General features: G+C 48.7%; 1 protein-coding gene across 6 annotated transcripts in view; it reads left to right on the top strand.

The window, feature by feature from the left end:
* Positions 1–19,223, top strand: part of LRP4 (LDL receptor related protein 4) — a 45,141-nt gene extending 25,918 nt beyond the window's left edge. For 2 of the 6 annotated variants that reach the window (XM_081152607.1, XM_081152606.1), the window contains 19 exons: positions 217–418; positions 1,952–2,141; positions 2,231–2,362; positions 3,309–3,449; positions 3,812–3,898; positions 4,005–4,176; positions 4,810–4,972; positions 5,094–5,319; positions 5,653–5,956; positions 6,973–7,191; positions 7,297–7,431; positions 8,273–8,381; positions 9,874–10,018; positions 10,286–10,399; positions 10,794–10,929; positions 12,169–12,236; positions 12,779–12,866; positions 14,269–14,410; positions 16,752–19,223. In XM_081152607.1, the coding sequence (XP_081008733.1) occupies positions 217–418; positions 1,952–2,141; positions 2,231–2,362; positions 3,309–3,449; positions 3,812–3,898; positions 4,005–4,176; positions 4,810–4,972; positions 5,094–5,319; positions 5,653–5,956; positions 6,973–7,191; positions 7,297–7,431; positions 8,273–8,381; positions 9,874–10,018; positions 10,286–10,399; positions 10,794–10,929; positions 12,169–12,236; positions 12,779–12,866; positions 14,269–14,410; positions 16,752–17,084 (3,106 nt within the window). In that variant the 3' untranslated portion in view covers positions 17,085–19,223. Of the gene's footprint in view, positions 1–216; positions 419–1,951; positions 2,142–2,230; positions 2,363–3,308; positions 3,450–3,811; positions 3,899–3,970; positions 4,177–4,809; positions 4,973–5,093; positions 5,320–5,652; positions 5,957–6,972; positions 7,192–7,296; positions 7,432–8,272; positions 8,382–9,873; positions 10,019–10,285; positions 10,400–10,793; positions 10,930–12,168; positions 12,237–12,778; positions 12,867–14,268; positions 14,411–16,751 lie in introns of those variants that run through there. The other 4 variants (XR_013999940.1, XR_013999941.1, XM_081152608.1 and 1 more) reach the window with 4 other exon arrangements.
* The last annotated feature ends 258 nt before the right edge of the window (positions 19,224–19,481 follow it).

The following is a 19,481-nucleotide window of genomic DNA, read 5'->3' as shown; positions in this document are numbered from 1 at the left end:
AAATAGGCCTTATGTGCTGAGCACTCCTTGAGTCATGGGCTCTGCCTTTGTTAAGACCCTAGGTGCCTTTTGATAGTGATAGAAGACACAAAACCTTCAGAGACAGCTCTGAGCCAGGGCAGGAGGCTGGGAATCTATTGCAGACAGAAACCCTGAAACTCTGAATCCCCGCTGGGTGTTAACTACAAGGCTGAGACCTCCCTTGTCTGTGCCCAGGTACATGTATTGGACTGACTGGGGTGCAAGCCCCAAGATTGAACGAGCCGGCATGGATGCCTCAGGCCGCCAGGTCATCATCTCTTCCAATCTGACCTGGCCTAACGGATTAGCCATTGACTATGGGTCCCAGCGGCTGTACTGGGCTGATGCGGGCATGAAGACTATTGAATTTGCTGGACTGGATGGCAGCAAGAGGAAGGTAAGGGTGGAACTAAGGCATCCTCCCACGGCCCTGACGGCCTCCAGGGCATCACTCCCTGGCTGGTGGCTGACGGGAGCTAGGGGGCACCCAGGGGAAACCCGGCGTGTGCTGCTTCTCCGAGGCTGTGGCAGCCCTGCCGAGCCAGGGGCCGTGCTGTGCTTGGTGATGAAAGGAAGCTAGGGATTCGTGTGGATTGTGGGCTGGGGACACGAGAGCTTTCCTAAGAACCATAACAACAAACACTAATTAATCACCAGTTGCACCATGATCTCTCTGTTTGTTTTTGTTATTGTTTATTTTGGTATAATGTCAAACTTACAGAAAAGTCAAAAGAACCAATAACTAACATTTTGCCACATTGTTGTATCAGTCTCATTCTCTTTATTTCTGTCCATACACACATATTCACAGACATTATTATTTTTCTGAACCATCAGAGATTAAACTGGAGACATCCTGCCCTTGACCCCAAAATATTACAGTGCATATTTCCTAAGAACAGGGACATTGCCTTACATAACCACGGTACAAAGGTCAAAATCAGGAAATTTAACATTCATACAATGGTACTATCTAATCCACAGTCAATGTTGAATTTCACCGAAGTCCTTTATAGCTTTTGCTCCAGTGAAGTTCTTTATAGCTTTTCTTTTTCTTTTTTCTTTTTTAGTCCAGGATGCAATCCCAGATCACAATTGTGTTTAGTGTGATCTAAACACATCTCTTCAATCTCTAATCTGGAATACTTCCTCAGCCCTTTTATGTCTTTCTTGCCCTTGGTATTTTTAAAGCGTAAATGCCAGTTCTTTTGTAGAATACTCCTCAGTGTGTCTGGTATTTCCTTGTGATTAGATTCCAATCATGTGTTGGGGGAGGCACACTACATCAGTGAAGTCATGTCCTCAGTTCCCGGTGTGTCTCATCAGTAGGCACAGATGTTGGCTTGTCCCATTATTGTGATACTCATTTTTAAAAAAAGATATATCTTTATTGATTTCAGAGAGAAGAAGGGAGAGGGAGAGAGAGAGATAGAAACATCAATGATGAGAGAGTCCTCATTGATCGGCTGCCTCCTGCATGTCCCCTACTGGGGACGCAACCCGGGCATGTGCCCTGACTGGGAATCCAACTGCGATCTCCTGGATCCTAGGCTGATGCTCAACCTCTGAGCCACGCCCAGCCGGGTGTGATACTAATTTTAATTGCATCATTAAGATGGTGTCCACTATAAAGTTGCTGTTTTTCCTTTTGTGATTAATAAGCAATTTATGCAGAGATACTTTGAGATTATGTAAATAATACATGATAATTTACAATCATCACACAACCCTTGGATCCAGGCATTATCACAGTCATATCATTGATTGGCAGACCAAGGCTCAGAGACATTTTATAACCAGCTCTTGCTCAAGGTCACACAGCAGGCAGTAGTGACAGAGCTGCATTCTGACTCCTGGCCCAAGTTCTTGGCCACTGCTGAGTACTATCTGACCTTGCTGGGGGATGACACACGTGCTGGGTCCCTGGTAGGTGCTGATTGGAAGCCAGCTTCCCCACCCATTTGGGCTGACCCTCTATGGAGAGCGCATCTATTGGACAGACTGGCAGACCAAGAGTATCCAGAGTGCCAACCGGCTGACGGGGCTGGACCGGGAGACCCTGCAGGAGAATTTGGAGAACCTCATGGACATCCATGTCTTCCACCGCCTGCGGCCCCCAGGTGAGCAGCCCTTGGCCCACACTGGCTTCTTCTCAGTCTCCCTCTGCCGTAGTCCTCATTGTTGACCCCCCCCCTTCCTCCCTACCCAGTGTCCACTCCATGTGCTACGGAGAATGGCGGCTGCAGCCACTTGTGTCTTCGGTCCCCAAATCCCAGTGGCTTCAGCTGTACCTGCCCCACAGGCATCAACCTGATGCCTGATGGCAAGACCTGTTCACCAGGTAAGTCTAAGCATCAGAGGCCTGGAGAGAAGTTTCAGGGAGGGGCCGTGGCTCTCTTCCTTTCCTGTAGATGGACTCCTGTGTGGTCTGAGAAGCCGTGAGTCCTGGTGCTTCTAGAGGCTTAGGGGAGAGACAGAGCTTTTAGAAAAGAGGGGAGGTCCAGGACAGAGGCCCAGGGGAGCAGGTAGACAGGATTGGAGGCAGGCTCCAACTAGTTCTTATGGTGTCTTCATCCATATTCATAAAAGATGCTCCTCTCTCAGGCACTACTTACATCTGTTGGAAAGTTGTCTTTATGTCCCGATTTGGTTAGAGTAAGTTACTTTAGTTTCAGCTGCCCCACATCACTCATGGCAAATATTAAAATATATTATATGATATCTATGATGTAATGGTACTCCCCTCGGATGAGGCACTTTTGTGAATGTATGGCCAGCACAAGCTATGTGACAACCTTAATCGGCAGTAGGTGCCAGAAGCAGGACCTGGCTGCCCAGGTTTTGAAAGTCACCGTTTCTCCCTAGGGGATGCCGCATGGTGGGCTGCACTGGACCCTAACTTCCCGGGGGATTTAGTTGGAAAGGAGCTGTGAATTGTACCTCCCAGGCTGGGGGAAAAGTCCTCTTTGACTTCACATGAAGTTTCTAAAACGTCATGGTAAAGGGTCCTTCAAAGAGAGCCCTTCTGTAATGTTACTACAGAGCCATGATTTCTGACTGTGTCAGACCCGACACTCGGTGTTGTCTGTACATGATCTCTTTTAATCCCACAGCCACTCTGTTACTGTTCCCTTTGTACAGTTGATGGAATTGATACACAGTTGAAATAAGTTGCCACTCAACTAGAACCTGACAGAGCCAGAGCATAAACTTCCCTCGCCTCACCCCAAATGCTCTTCTGGCTGTGCGGGGTGACTGTCCTCTCTCCTTCTCTCCCACCTGGGCAGGCATGAACAGTTTCCTCATCTTCGCCAGGAGGATAGACGTGCGCATGGTGTCCTTGGACATCCCTTATTTTGCCGATGTGGTGGTACCAATCAACATTACCATGAAGAACACCATTGCCATTGGAGTGGATCCCCAAGAAGGTCTGTGTGGCCCTCCTCCCCCCACCCGGCCTTCTGTCCCTGCCCCATAGCAACTGCTGTCCTTTCCTCCCCACCCCTCTGCCTCCCGCTAAGAGCCTTGGCGCTCACCATCCCCTCTGGCGCAGTGTCAGCCCCTGTCTCCACAGCACTTTCTCTTTGGTTTTGAGGGCATGGTTTCTGGCCCTCTCCTCTCTCTCTGCCAAGAGCTCTCCTGCTTTGACATTTCTGCATTTCCATTGACTTCCTCTGCTACGGGGCACAGGGCTCTCTGACATGCCCTGGTGCCTCAGGCCCTGAGTCAGCTGTGCATGTCCCTTTGTGGGGGTTGAGGGTCCAGGCTGAACCAAGCCTTCCCTTTCCAGGAAAAGTGTATTGGTCAGACAGCACGCTGCACAGGATCAGCCGTGCCAGTCTGGATGGCTCACAGCACGAGGACATCATCACCACAGGTGGGCCTTGCTCCCAGCCCAGGGACCACCTGTCTGGCTTCAGAGCTGGGGAAATAGCCCATCTGTTTTAAGGCAGGAGCCAGTGTGCTCTCTTGACTTCCTGCAGGGCTGCAAACCACAGATGGGCTCGCAGTGGATGCCATTGGCCGGAAAGTGTACTGGACAGACACTGGAACCAACCGGATTGAAGTGGGCAACCTGGACGGGTCCATGCGGAAAGTGTTGGTGTGGCAGAATCTTGACAGTCCCCGGGCTATTGTACTGTACCACGAGATGGGGTGAGAGCCTGTCTCTGACTCTGGGCAGCAGGTGGGGCAGCTCGGCTGGGCTACGGATGGGGTGAAGGTGGACAGTGCAGAGCAAGCATGCTTCACAGCAAGAGACCGACCTCCCTGAGCTGTCTCACTCCCTTGTCACTCCTTTCAGGGTCCCAGCAGGGTGTAGAGGTTAAAAGCATGAACCTTGGACTCAGAAATCCGGGATTCAAATTCCTTCTTCATTTATTAGCTGCATCTGTCACTTTAAGTCCAGTGTTCAACCTCTCTGATTTTCAGCTTCTTTACCTGTAAATGGAGATGACAGTGAAAATACATACCTTGTGACCCTTGTGAGGATTAAGTGAGATAACACATGGAAAGCACTTTTTCTTTAGTAGTGGTAAAAACAAAACAGAACATAAATTGGCCATCTTAACCATTTTTAAGTGTACAGAGCAGTTGTGTGAAGTATAGTCACATTATTGAGAAGCAGGCATCTGGAACTTTTTCATCTTGCAAATCTGAAACTCTGTACCCATTAAGCAACAACTCCCCATTTGCATGTAAAATATTTTCCACAGGGTTTGGATATTGTAAGTACTTACAGTATCCAGGAGCTACAGGGACAACCAGCTAGCATTCTTCTCTGCCCAGGTACATGTACTGGACAGACTGGGGAGAGAACGCCAAGTTAGAGCGGTCCGGAATGGATGGCTCAGACCGAACCGTGCTCATCAACAGCAACCTGGGGTGGCCCAATGGACTGACTGTGGACAAGGCCAGCTCCCAACTGCTTTGGGCCGATGCCCACACCGAGGTGAGAGTCCCGCTCCTGCCGCTTCTCAGAAGCCCGGGAAGACGGAAGAGGTCTTTTCGGCGTCTCCACTGAGACCTCCCAGTTTACTGATAGCTGGCCCTACCCTCTCTTTCTTCTATAGCGAATTGAGGTCGCTGACCTGAACGGTGCCAGTCGTCACACGCTGGTGTCACCTGTGCAGCACCCATATGGCCTCACCCTGCTCGGCTCCTATATCTACTGGACTGACTGGCAGACGCGTAGCATCCACCGTGCTGACAAGGGTACTGGCAGCAACGTCATCCTGGTGAGGTCCAACCTGCCAGGCCTCATGGACATCCAGGCTGTGGACCGGGCACAGCCACTGGGTGAGAAGAACCCTCGGCTGTGAGCCAGAGCCTGTGGCTTTCTGACTGAGGGTATCGGAACATCAGAGAGCACAGAGGTTTCTTTACAGTCAAGGAGACAGGATCAGGCTGTGTTCGCTCTGGGTTTGGCTGGTACTACAACTGCGTCCTGCTGTCACTTTCACAGGACCCCTGGGGACACTCCTGCCCCTGCTGCCTCGTTCCTGTCAGGCACCAAGCCCTGTTATTTAGAACAGCAGAAAATCAGGCACGAGAAACGAGAGCCTTTGTAAGATTCAGGCAATATTCCAGGCAGGGCGTCCGAACCTGTGCTTCCCTCTCTCCCATCACCAGGTTTTAACAAGTGTGGCTTGAGAAATGGTGGCTGCTCGCACCTCTGCTTGCCGCGGCCCTCTGGCTTCTCCTGTGCCTGCCCCACTGGCATCCAGCTGAAAGGAGATGGAAAGACCTGTGATCCCTCTCCTGAGACCTACCTGCTCTTCTCCAGCCGCGGCTCCATCCGGCGTATCTCACTGGACACCAGTGACCACACAGACGTGCATGTCCCCGTTCCCGAGCTCAACAATGTCATCTCCCTGGACTATGACAGTGTGGATGGAAAGGTCTATTACACAGATGTGTTCCTGGATGTTATCAGGTATGAGTATCCCTGAAACATCCAGAGGCCACAGACCTGCTTCCAGTCCCCACTGGGTGAGGTTATGATCTGTGTTGACCTCTAAATGGACTCAGTGAGTTGACAACTTGGATAGTGAGTTCTGATCCTGACTTGTTCACTTTGTAGTGTTATCACAACAGAGTTTCAAACTTTTGGGGGTTTTTTGGTTGCTTATTTAAAGACTAATAGAAGCCCAGTCTGTAAAACAAACAAAAAAGATCAGATGATATCAGGCTGGGGAACTGGAGCCTTCTACCCCTACCACTGGGTGCCGGGATTGCTCTAAGGATCTTCTAAGACTCACTGAAGAATCGGCCATATAGCAAACCATGTATCTGTATTGTAATGCAGGAGCCCTGGACAGTGCCAAGGCTTGTAGTTGTTCACAAGGTTGTTTTTATATTTTTTGTTTTATTTTTATTTCATATTTTTACCCCAACACAGCTGGGGAATGTGATGCCCTGCCAGCAGCAAGAGAGGTTACCATGCAGAGATTTTCAGGTGCAGGAACAAGGGTATTCCCCTTTGTTCTCCCTGGAGAATCGCATGCTGGGGCAGGTGGGCATGTGTTTAGAGAAGTCCCCACATGTCTGTGACATGCCCCCATCCTGAGGTTGAATTCCCTGGCATAGGACTTCTGTAAAAATATACATGTAGGTTTTGCCAAATCGGCCTTTTTTATAATGACCCCCTAGCAATCCTTGACTCTTCCCTAAGGTATATGAGGAATTATTAACCTTTCTTCTGGCAGGACATGGGCCTAAATGCTCCCTATTTACAGCAGGAAACATCTGTCCTCCTAAGAATTTATTTACTAATTCTGCAAATATTTTGCCTACCTACTGTGCCAGATGCTGAGGAATGCACTTATAGATGCTTGGTCTCTGCCCCTATGGAGCTTACAGTATAGTGGGGATACAATTATGGGAACATGGATTAAAGGGGTTTCAGTCTGGTGATCTGGTTGGTCATCCAACCCTGGGCTCTTCCCCAAGGCGAGCAGATCTGAATGGCAGCAACATGGAGACAGTGATCGGGCAAGGGCTGAAGACCACCGACGGGCTGGCAGTGGACTGGGTGGCCAGAAATCTATATTGGACAGATACAGGCCGCAATACCATTGAAGCATCAAGGCTAGATGGTTCCTGCCGCAAAGTGCTGGTCAACAACAGCCTGGATGAGCCTCGGGCCATTGCCGTTTTCCCCAGGAAGGGGTAAGTTTATGGCCAGCAGAAGAGAGACCCAGGGAAGAAGCCTGGGGAAGAGGCCCTTGGAGGATGCCTATCTATCAATGTGATGATGTCACTCTTGTGTCTCAGGTACCTCTTCTGGACAGACTGGGGCCACATTGCCAAGATCGAGCGGGCGAACCTGGACGGCTCTGAGAGGAAGGTCCTCATCAACACAGACCTGGGTTGGCCCAATGGCCTTACCCTGGACTACGATACCCGCAGGTGGGAATCCTGTCCCAAACAGCCCCCTGGAAATAGGTGGGCAGAGGAGAGGATGCTTGAGATTGATGTAGTGAAAACAAAAAGATGGGAGGCTGTTGGTAGGTGGGGAAGAGAGAGCAGTGAGGCTGAGCAAACATATTCTTAGAGCTGGGGTTGCTGAATCCAGCCCTCAACTCTCAGGTGGGTTTTATCTATCTGGTTTTTCCAGTTTTGAGTGTATTTAGCAGAGCATGTCCTCTGGCTGGACCACAGGTCCCACTACCCCCATCCATTTAAGGGCTGATTCTTCACCTTTCTTACTGTACTGATCCCTTCAGACATTGGAATCTGCAAGTCCTGGTCTAGATAAAAAATGCAAACGGGCAGGAGAAGAGCGGGAAAGGAACTCTGAAGCAGTCAGTTCCCCTTTCTGTCCTCAGAGGGAGGGAAAGGAATCAAAGCCGCCCCGGAGTTGGAATGAAGAGAATGCCCCTTCCTTTAACCTCAGGGACGCTCTTGTAGACCAAGTCTCCTCTTGAGGGTGTTCATAGGAGTTTGGGCTTAGACTCTTGGGTAGGAATCAAAGGGTCATCAAGTTGCTGAAGATGAGACTGGGCAGCGGCTCCTCTGAGGTCATTAGAGGGACTGCCCCTCCTCAGAACAGCCCTGGCCTCCCCACTTATGAGTCACTGACTCCCCCTCTTCAGCTTTGGGACCCACAGTGGCCTCTCAGCAAGGGTGCTTCTGGACTGCTCACAGCTCTCGCCAGCCCAGCTCAGGAAGGGACAGACAGCTCCTTAGCAGGGAGGGCTAAGCTCCCTAGCAAGCATTTTGAGCAGCTCTCAGCTCCTTTCCTTCACAGGATCTACTGGGTAGATGCACATCTGGACCGGATTGAAAGTGCGGACCTCAATGGGAAGCTACGGCAGGTGTTGGTCAGCCACGTGTCCCACCCCTTTGCCCTCACTCAGGTACTAGCTCAGGAAAGGTAACTCAACCTCCTTAACCGGGGTGTTTCTTTGGAGTTCTAAGTCTCGACCTCAGGCCTACATGCTACTGAACAGGTGTGCTATGGAAGCTCACTTTCCTGTACACTGAATCGTCTCCACTGTGTGCCCTGCTGGGCCTGCCCCACCCCTCCCGTGCTCCAGCATTCAAAGGGGTGGTGTGTAGATCAGCTGTGGAGCTTGTTAAAATACATGTTCCTGGATATAAGGAATCTGCTTCATGAGGGTTGGGCCCAGGAATATGCATTTTAACCACTGCCCCAGTTGATCCTAATGCTGTAGTCCAACATCTGAGTTCAGGCGGCCCACTTAGTGGCAAGAGGGTAGAGTGGCTGAGATCCAGTGTTTTGAGGCAGCTAGCCAGTCGGTAAGTATTCGAGTACCTCCAACGTGCCAGGTCTGTGCCATTAAGTAACCGGGCAACTTTGAACAAGATACTAAGCCTCTCTAAGCTTCACTTACCTATATGTAGTTTAATAAATGAGTTTCATAATAGTATCCTCCTCAAATACATATGAGCATTAGCACAGTCTCTGGCACCCAGTGCTTATTATCTCTAATCATTTTAATTATTACTTGTCAGTTTTGAGAGTTCTAACCCTGTAAAATAATTCAGGGAAGGAAAAAAGGAGATCTACAAAGCCTGGGACCAAAACAGGGATTCTCAATCACTCAAAAAACGTTGTCCCTTTTTGACAAACACTCACTTCTCTGTGTGTATTCTGCATTATATCCTAATAGCCAATAAGATTTTGTCTGGCTTTACTTATGCTAGATAGGCTCCCCCTCCTCCCCTATACACACCAAATGTAAAACTACAGGATAATATTGAGTATGGTTTTTCAATCTGCAAGTTTCCCATGGAGGTTTCTGGGGTATTCCCCGGGGGCAGGAGGGGAACCCACTTCATTGGCGCTCCCCACCCCGGTTTGAGACCCTTAGGATCACTGCATTAGAAGGCAGCTGCCCACAGAATTAACCAGAGGATTTACCAAGGCTCTGAGTGAAGAGCCCCGAGGAGCAGGGACCTTAGAAGGACCCTCCAATTTACTCCTATATGCTAGGTATGGGAACCCACTTATTTGCCCAGCAGCCGACCTAGTACTAAGTAAGTGTTAGGTGTTGGAAACTGAGAGATGAATGAAACACATTCTTGTCCTTGAAGAACTTGACCTGGCAAGACAGACAGACATGTCAACAAATGACCATAGAGTGTCAACACTGACTTGTAGAAGTGAGGACGGGCACAGGACAGCTTGGGAGAGAGAATGGTAAACGCTACATAGGTTGGGGAGATCTCCTGGACAGTGTCATGCCTGGGGATCACAGAGGTGGCCTGGCGGGTTAGAGATGAGAGCATTTCGGCAGAGGGAACGCACATGGGGGTGTGGAAGCTGGGCTGGGGTCTGACTGTTGAATAATATTTCCTCTTTTGGGGGGGTTCCCTATTGAGTAGCAGGACAGGTGGATCTACTGGACAGACTGGCAGACCAAGTCAATCCAGCGCGTTGACAAGTACTCAGGCCGGAATAAGGAGACGGTGCTGGCGAACGTGGAAGGGCTCATGGACATCATTGTGGTTTCCCCTCAGCGGCAGACAGGTGGGCTCCTGGGCCCCAGCCAGCTTCCTTTCCATCGGTGGGCATTGGGGGTGGTCACCCCAAGGACGGCTCATGACCAAGACAATTAGAGCCATAGCAGAGCCTTTGGGTTCACATTTCAAGCTCTTAGGCCTGATTAGCCCCCGTGGTTATACCTCCTGCTCTGTGCCTGGGAATGAGGTAGCCCTGGATTTCCTCCTTTCTGGGAAGTGTCAAATTTGGGAGACTTAGTTCAGGCCCAGACCAACTTTCTCCTGCTTTCCCCAGGGACCAGTGCCTGCGGCGTGAACAACGGTGGCTGCACCCACCTCTGCTTTGCCAGGGCCTCGGACTTCGTGTGTGCCTGTCCTGACGAGCCTGACGGCCGACCCTGCTCCCTTGGTAAGCTGGGCTGAACGGCCCCCTGAAACAGCAGAGCCCTTCGAAGGACACGAGATCAGCAGCCTCAGCTTTGTCCTTCTGGGTGGGATCCCCCTCAGAGGGTCTTAGAGAGGAGCAACTGGGAGTAATAAGTTTGTCTGGCATTCACTAGAATGAACTGGCCTGAGCATTACTCTCTCTTCCTGGCCTTTGTGGGCCAGCTAGCCCATCCAGAGCTATTCATATTGGAAATCAAGTCCTTTTTAGTTATAGTATTGAGAAGGGCCTCTAATGAGGGTGCCCAAGATCAGTGCAGCTAAAAGATTGCTTTGTCAACTTCTCCTGATGCTATTCTTGGACATACGTAGAGACTTGGGGCTTCAGTGACCTATTCCAGTCCTCTTTTTCTCTCCAGTACCTGGCCTGGTGCCCCCAGCTCCCAGGGCTACCAGCATGAGTGAAAGGAACCCAGTGCTAACCAACACACTACCTACCACCTTGCGTTCTTCTACCACTCGGGCCCGCACATCTCTGGAGGAGGTAGAAGGAAGGTAAATGGGTTCGTATGCTATTGAGGGCCCTTTGATTCTAATCATCTCCTGCCAGCGGAAAACCATAATCCCAGCTTGATTCTGGAACATAGGAGGTAGATCACATCATTAGCGACCAGTCCCTGCTCTTCAGGACAGGAGATAATATTTAGGCCTATAGATTATTGCAAGTGATTTGAGGGCAAGAAGCTTTAGAGCAGCTTTCTAGAGAAATCACTCAGATGGTTTCCTTTCTTTCTGTGACATTTGCTCTCACATCACAGGTTTAGTATATGGTCTGATCCTGCAGTTTATTTAGACATCGCCGAGTCACAGTGGTCTCTGCACTGTGGATTGATGACTTGGAACATGCCCAGGGATGTTGTGGCCTTAGTTTTAATGCCTGTAACATTCAAATCCGTGCATGCATATGCACACACACACATCATTCAGTAAGCAAGCATAACATGTACAGGTCTCAAGTGAAGTATAAAGTACTGTATTTCATTAAATTGAAGGTGCTATCTCAACTTAAGATGCCTCCTGATTTGAGAGGTTAAACTAAAAAAATTACCAACAGCAACTGTGAGATGCCATTGATTGTAAGACACATTCCTATTTCAGCAACGTCAGAATATAGAAAAAATGCACATCTTAAAACTGATAAAATATGGTTACATTCAATTTAGAGAAATTAATTTTTATTATTTATTTTTTCTTTTTTTTTCAATTTAGAGAAATTCTTTTCTACAAAGTGTAGATTTCTTATTTACACTTTGTAAAAATGATCTGGAAATACAGATAGAAATAAAGAAGAAATAAATGAAGGGGGAAACCAGTTCTTTTTCTTCGGTCTATTTAAACGTGATAATCTTTATCTAATCAGCTTTGCTTGGCTGGTAGCTTCTTTCAGCTCATCCTGGCAGTTTCGTAAAACCTACTATCCACGTCCTTAGTATTTTAGCAAACTTCCAGCTCATTCTCAAACCTGCTTCTCCTCTTGAAAGGAGTCCTTTTAAAAGGATACGTATTTTTAAACACATTTAAACTAAACGTGCTATAGCATCTTGAAGACAGTGACTTACATGGATTTCTCTGTATTTCCTGGTCCTGCCCTCTCATACTTCTGGTATCTCCCATCTGGAACAGCCTATCGTATCCCAAAGCCCTACTCACAAGACTTTTCCCCCTTCCCTGGAGGAGGGTAAGATCTTTATCAAACACCAATAGTCTTCACATTCAGTTTTCTGTGCCCCACAGATGCTCCGAAAAGGACGCCCAGCTGGGCCTCTGTGCACATTCCAATGAGGCTGTACCTGCCACTCCAGGTAAGCCCTGAGTGCCCGACTGTTTTGAAGAAGATGTAAGGAACATGTTTCCACTGACATCTGGAACCTTCATGGGGACTCTTTGGGGTTAATGAACCCTCTTCTTAGACTAAATCCATGGAGAGAATGATCATAATAGCCACCACTTTGGAGTGCTTTCCATATGACAGCCATTTGTTAAGCCATATCTGGGGGGGGGGGGTATATGTGTATATATTTGTGTATACACACATTTAAACTCCACCAGCCCTATGAGCAATTTATTATCTACATTTAACTGATGAGAAAGCATAGGCTTAGAAGTTAAGCATCTTTCCCTACATGACAGCCAGTAAGTGGTGGATTTGGATAAGAGATGCTGACTGAGTGATAGGTTTCTTCTCAGCCATCTACTCCTGTGGCCTCTCCTCGGAGGAGGCCCCTAGCCATCGCAGATAGTGTGGGATCCAACACCTGGGAAAGGAGCCCTTCGTTTTCCTGCCCCTCATGCCAGCTAGAAGATTGTCAGTGGTCCCCGCCTAGTGTCTCTCTGTTCTTCCCAGGGGAAGGACTGCATGCCAGCTATGTCATCGGAGGACTCCTCAGCGTTCTGCTGATTCTGGTGGTGATTGCAGCTTTGATGCTATACAGGTAACCTCAGCCTCTCTGCAGGGGCCACGTGCTGGTTGGTCCTCATTAGCGCTTCTGGGATCTCCCAAAGCTCACTCATTCCACCTCTGACCAGCCTCATTTCAAGGTTGGGTCCCCGGTCAGATCAGCAGAAGGGAAAGGCAGAATTCTGAATTCTGACTCTTCTGCAGTCACAGCCCAATCCTTCATTTTATGACCACAGATACCCTTGGGATTTTCTTTATAAATTAGGGTGCTAAGGGCACAGTAGGTGTTACCCAAGGTCACACAGGAGGAGGCAAAGCTGGGACTGACTCTAGCATCTGCTTTTCCATGACCCTACACTACTTCAAACCACTGAAGTTGGAAGTGATTTTCTCTTCACACAAACACAACCATTTACTATATAATATTGATTGATATATCATTGCTCAGTAGGGATCTTCCTGGGAAGGTGGACTGTGTTGTTATCAATTTATGATGTTTTTATGACTGTATATTTATATATTTCCCCCAAACATTTTAAATACAGCTTACAGCAAAAATGTCAGGAGTTTGCTGCTGCGGCGGCTCCTGCTGACAACAACAATAGTTGCCATTGAATGAATATGTCATTGAATCAATTCCACAACCACCCTTAGTACAGATATTATTATTCCTTACTTTACAGATGAGGGTCTAAGGTTCAGAAAGTTTAGATTATGTCCAGCTAGTAAGACCCCAGCTAGTAAGTAACAGAGGTGGGTTGAAACATAAATCTGTCTTGACTCTCAAGCTTAGTGTATTAGTTATCTAACGCTGTATAACAAATTACCCCAAAACTTAGCAACTTAAAATGACAACCATCTGTGGGTCAGAAATCTGGATACAGCTTAGCTGGGTGCCTCTGCTTTAAGATCTCTTACAGGGCTGCAATCCAGGTATTAGCCAGGGTCTCGGTCTTATCTCAGGGCTTAACTGGGGAAGGATCCCCTTCCAAGGGCACTCATGTAGTTGTTGGCAGGATTCAGTTCCTCACAGGCTATTAGACTGAGGGCCTCAGTTCCTTGCTGGCTGTTGGCTGGAGATGCCCTCATCAGTTCTTTGTCTTATGGGCCTTTTCAGAGGACAACTCACAATGTGGTAACTTGTTTCCCTCAGAACAAGAGCAAGAGAGAGTAAGAAAGTGAGGGCAATAGAAAATGCAAGCCATAAATTTCCTTGTAACCTAATCTAGTATCCGTCACTCTCGCATTATCTGTTCATCAGAAGTGAATCACCAGATTCAGCCCACACTCAAGGGGTAGGAATTAGAAGGTGTGTACCAGGAGGTGGGGATCACGGGTACATCTTAGTGGCTGCCTGCCACACTCGGGTTACAGCTTCCCTGGATGTCACCCTCATAAAGATCTGAACTAATTCTTCATCACCTTTCCTCCTAAAGACACAAAAAATCCAAGTTAACTGATCCTGGAATGGGGAACCTGACCTACAGCAACCCGTCCTACCGAACTTCTACTCAGGAAGTGAAAATTGAAACAATCCCGAAACCAGCCATGTACAATCAACTGTGCTATAAGAAAGAGGTAAAAATTAAAATTTCTATTGAAGGGGTGTTTGGTTTGGTGGTGATGGTGGTGGGAGGTGTTATTTTCCAGTTGCCTGAATAAATCAGGAAGGGACATGGGGTAGTCCCATCTGCCACTTGGGAAGTTACAGAGAACAGAACTGAAAGTGATTTGGGCTTCTAGATCTGTTGGGTTTCTAGGTCTGGATGCTCTGAAGGACCCTAGTGAGAGCAAGGTTAGAAAGCAGATCCCAGAAGATTTAGGGCTGAAAGTACATGAGTGTGCACAGGAGATACTTTGCCAGGTACATAGCTTCTTTCCCTCCTGGAGTTGTCATTCCCCTGCGGTGAGGCTGTGCTCCCTAGGAGCAACCCCAAAACTCCTAGAAAATACCCACAGAACCCCAAGGGGTCCTGGACTCTTCCTTTTCTAACCTCTGATCCAAGCTGTTGGCACCTGGGGATGGGAATGGCTGGTGTTTTGTTGTTCTTCCCCCGAGCCTTAAGGGATTTCTCTAGAATTCTGAAGGGTTACAGGCATTTGTTCTTTTAACTCCTTTTTGCTCCAGTGAAAAATTACTTGCTGGGTGTTGAGGCATGAAAAATAGTCCCATTTCCACTAGGGAACTATAGCCTTGGGTTTCAGATATATCTAATCTGACGTGACCCTTGTTCTTTCTAAACTTCTGTAACCCTTCATCAAAAGTTGTCCCGTGTGAGACCCTAAGCAGTCTACTCTCTTGGCCTGTCCAGCACAGTCAAACCCTGCCCTCACGCCTATTAGGTTCCCATGCATAATGAATACACTTTACATAATAATCAGGTACTTTCTGGATCTGTGAATTCCCCTGTTTAAAAAGCTTCCATACAAGCCAAACAGAGCCTGCAGGATAACTTGTGATTCTAGGGACAGACCCCTTTCTCAATTAATGTCTTTGAGAGACTCAAAGCTTCTTGGGTTCCTGGAGTGTCTGATATCCCAGAGAACCACCTCAGTAAGGGCCAGAGGTTAGACATTTAAATCATGTGACCTCTTTGTTCTGTTGTATGCTTTTTCCTCAGCAGCTTTTTCATCCCTCTGATAGTCTCTCACCCTTTCTCTTCTGATTTCCTCTTGATTTCAGGTACCTGTGTGTTTGCAGAGGGAGTGGTGTCCCCCAAATTGCTAGTGCCATGTCCCTCACCTCTCCCTAACTTACTCCATGTGTCTCTGTGATGAAGACTGAGTGGCCTGCATCTTATCCAACACTAATTTCAGCTTGGAGGGTGTGCTGGGTGACTGGGCACGTGTGTGCGTGCATGTGTGCTTGTGTGCTTATGTGCCATGTCTCTCTCTGCTTTATCCAGGGAGTTGTCACTCCCAGAGGGCAGGGACCATTTTATATTGTGTAATCACCCAAGTATCCTGCTTAATGCAGGAGCTCAATAAATATTTGTGGAGTTGAATTGTTACTAAAATAGGGCAGCAGTTGCAAGGCTCTTGGCAGGAACACTATCCCAGGGATGGAACCCAAGCCATGGCCCATTTTCTCCTGGCACTGGCAGCATGTTGATTGGTATCCCCCAGAAACCAGGAGTAAGGCGACCCTTTGAGGAGCCCATAAAGGGGGAAGCCTAAGTAGAACTTAAGGCTGTCCTTGGAACCATCCCCGGTTGCTGGGGAATGGCCCCGAGGCTCATGGGAGCAGAGCCAGAATAACCTCCCACAAAAGCTTTTAGGTTACAGGACCCCGATGGATTGACACTTAGAGCCCAATTAAGAGGATTTTTTAGATTCTTCCTGTTTTACCTCCTAAAACTTTTCTGAGCAAAATTAGATGAGAATTAAGAATAGTATGAAAGTAGCTTAAAATCCTGAGTAAATGTACATTTACTTACTTTTGTCAGTTGCTTCTGATCAGGTATGTCAGCATTAGGTCCCATCAATGAATCACAGTAACAGTGTAGTCATAGCTAACACGATTTAGTGCATCTTCTGTGTCGAGCACCTACTAACTGCATTCCACGTATCGCCTGGTTTAACCTCACAGCACCTGATTATGAGGTATGGGTACTGCTATTGTCCCCACTGCAGATGGGGAGACTGAGTTTTAGAGATGTGACGTAGCCGGTGAGTGTCCGATGCAGGACTGGAAGCCATGCCCTCCCTCCTCTCTGTGTGCTAATGGTAACAACCTTCCCGCTCCTCTCCTTTTAGGCTGAGCCTCATCCGTTTGCTCTGACCAAGTTTCCCCATTTGTTTGTGGGATCTTTGTGCTCTTCTCGCCCACTCTTACCCCACCCACTTCCTTTTTCAGCTCACCATGTGATCCTTCACAGACAGCCAACCACTGATCATGTCTCTCCACTCTCCACGCTAGGGTGGACCTGACCACAACTACACCAAGGAGAAGATCAAGATTGTAGAGGGGATCTGTCTCCTGTCTGGGGACGATGCTGAGTGGGATGACCTCAAGCAACTGCGCAGCTCACGGGGGGGCCTTCTTCGGGATCATGTTTGCATGAAGACAGACACAGTGTCCATCCAGGCCAGCTCTGGCTCCCTGGATGACACGGAGACGGAGCAGCTGCTGCAGGAAGAGCAGTCTGAGTGTAGCAGTGTCCATACCGCGGCCACTCCTGAAAGACGCGGCTCTCTGCCAGACACGGGCTGGAAACACGAACGCAAGCTCTCCTCTGAGAGCCAGGTCTAAGTGCCCTAAGTGCCCATGTACCCCTCCCTCCCTGCCTGTTCCTTCTCCCTATGGACGTCCAGTCCTTGAGCTCACTTATACAGCAGGCCCCCTTCTGTGTGCCCGTCCTGCTCCTGCTCATTCCACCCCTTAACTGCTCCCGAGCCCTGCACGGGAGCCGTTTCTATCTGAGTCCATAACCACCTGTGCACAAGAAACCATGGCGCATCCAAGAATTTAGACCTGGAACTGACCATGAACCTCACCTCTTGCAGTCTGTCCTGAGCCTCCCCAAAACTAGGCTCAGTAATAATTCCTCGTCAACAGAGCTCCACCTCCCCTTCCCCAGGTGCCCTCAGTGCCCGCCCCACAAGAGCCGATGATCCAAGACTGCACGCTCCCCCATCAGAGCTGGCCTGAGCGCGTCTCTGAGAGAGCTGGCCCACCAGGGGCTGAGCAGGGGGTCACGGGTAAAGAGAGACGAAGGGTAGAGGCTGAGTGGAGGAGGAGGAGTCCGCCCAGCCGGTATGGGCATCTGGGAAACCTCTAGGCTCGAGTGCACTGGTAATATGGAAAAGCTTTTAGGGGTGGTTGGGCCTGGGTGTCCTGTCCATTGCTGGCAATGGATATTGTTCTCACTCTAAGAGTTGCTGCATTTCAGTTGGTGAGATCTGGGTGACTCGACTGTTCTTCCTCCTGATGGAAGGTCTGGAACCTTTACTACCTTCAGATGACTGGGGGCCCCAGCGTGGCAGCTGGCTAATATCAGTTCCCTCCTGCTGCCCCCACTGGCCAGTACCTTGCTAAGTCTTTGACTCTAAGCAACCAGGTTGTGAACCAGTACTTGAGGGAATGTGGGGCCACGAGGGCCGAGTCTGCAGCATCTAAGCAGCACTGCCTAGACCAAGCATAGCATGTTACCTTTACTGTTCTGCCTCTCTCCCTCCGCATTCTCTGGGATTTTGAGCACAGAGATCCTGAAACAACCTTTCAAAGAAGAGCCGGAAGTGTTCATAAGTGGTCAGGTTAGAGGCTTGGGGTCCCCAGGGCCTAATGGGAAGTGTCCGTGAGAATGAACTTCCTGTGCTCTCTCACAGGCGCTCAGGGATCTAAGTGGACAGAGAGTCTGCGGCTATGGGTGGTGAAGTTTCCATTCCAACTTTCCCCAGCTGAGTGACTTATTTCCATGCTGAGACGCCATCTCTTGGTTCAGGTTATGCACACAAAGGACGTGTCTCACGCCAGCATCCAGGGAGTTGAGACTTTTTCCTGTCCTAAAACTTTTACCTAGTTTTCTGCCCCTACCCTTCCTCCCTCCCTCCCTCCCTCCCTCCCTCCCTGGTACTTTTTCTGACCTAGCCTGCGGCACCTGTGGTGAGCAGGGCTAAATAAAAATGCAAAGTGGGGGGCAAGCACTAAAAAGGTAGAGAGAACCACTGATGAAGCTCTCTCAACCCAGGGAAGATCCAGACCTCTTCCACCCAGGAATTAGAAATGACAGGAGAGGACGACAGGGGCTGAGAATGGAGGGGAGGGCTTCTAGGGGAAGTTCCTGATTTGAAACATCTCCTATGGTTACTGGTATTGAGAAGTCAGCTGTCAAATGCTCGTGAAAAAGAAACTAAGGGCAAACCTTTTCTGGTCAGTTCTAAGACTGCTTGAGGCAGGTGCCAAGCCCTTAGCCCTGCTCTCAGCAGCCATCCAGGGTCTAGGCCTGCACGGGACAGCCAGGCCAGGCGAGGCCAAGAAGACTTTTCCAGTGCACGGCAGTGGAAAGGTGAGATGCCACTTCTAGGAGGAAAGATATTTCACGCTTGATGGGGAAGAAAAAGGAGCACTTTGGGTCCTCAGATTCACAGTTGGGGATGGGAGAAAATAGAAAAGTGTCATTTTCTTGAAAGGGGGAAGGATCTTATTGCACTTGGGCTGTTCAGAATGTAGAAAGGACATATTTGAAGACATATCTATTTGAGCACTGATTTACTATGTAAAAAGCAAAATCTCTGTCCTGAACTAATGGAAGTGACTGTTCCACGCTCATGTGTAATGGTTTTAACGTTACTCACTGGAGAGAATGGACTTTCTGGAGTTATTTAACCACTATGTTCAGTATTTTAGGACTTTATGGTAATTTAATATAAATTTAGCTTTTCTTAATCACCTTGCCTGGCTTGGAGTCATGACTAATAACTGTACCTCCTCTGTCTGGCAGACCCATGCCATGGGAAACCTGTTGCAGATGTCACCTCTAAGTCCTTTGGGGATGTGGGGATGGTGAAGAGCAATAACGGGTGTGAGGTTCCTGGCTGGAGGTTCAGCTCATCTTGAGAAAACAGGTCAAGACCAGAGTTCACTGGCTTCTGAAATCCTTATTTCCTCTAGAGGAAGGATAGCAGATAGGTTTCACCGTGAGTACCA

This window comes from Miniopterus schreibersii (genome assembly GCF_964146895.1).
Source record: "Miniopterus schreibersii genome assembly, chromosome: 12".
Taxonomy (NCBI): domain Eukaryota; kingdom Metazoa; phylum Chordata; class Mammalia; order Chiroptera; family Miniopteridae; genus Miniopterus; species Miniopterus schreibersii.
This window is presented reverse-complemented; position numbering and strand designations above follow the sequence as displayed.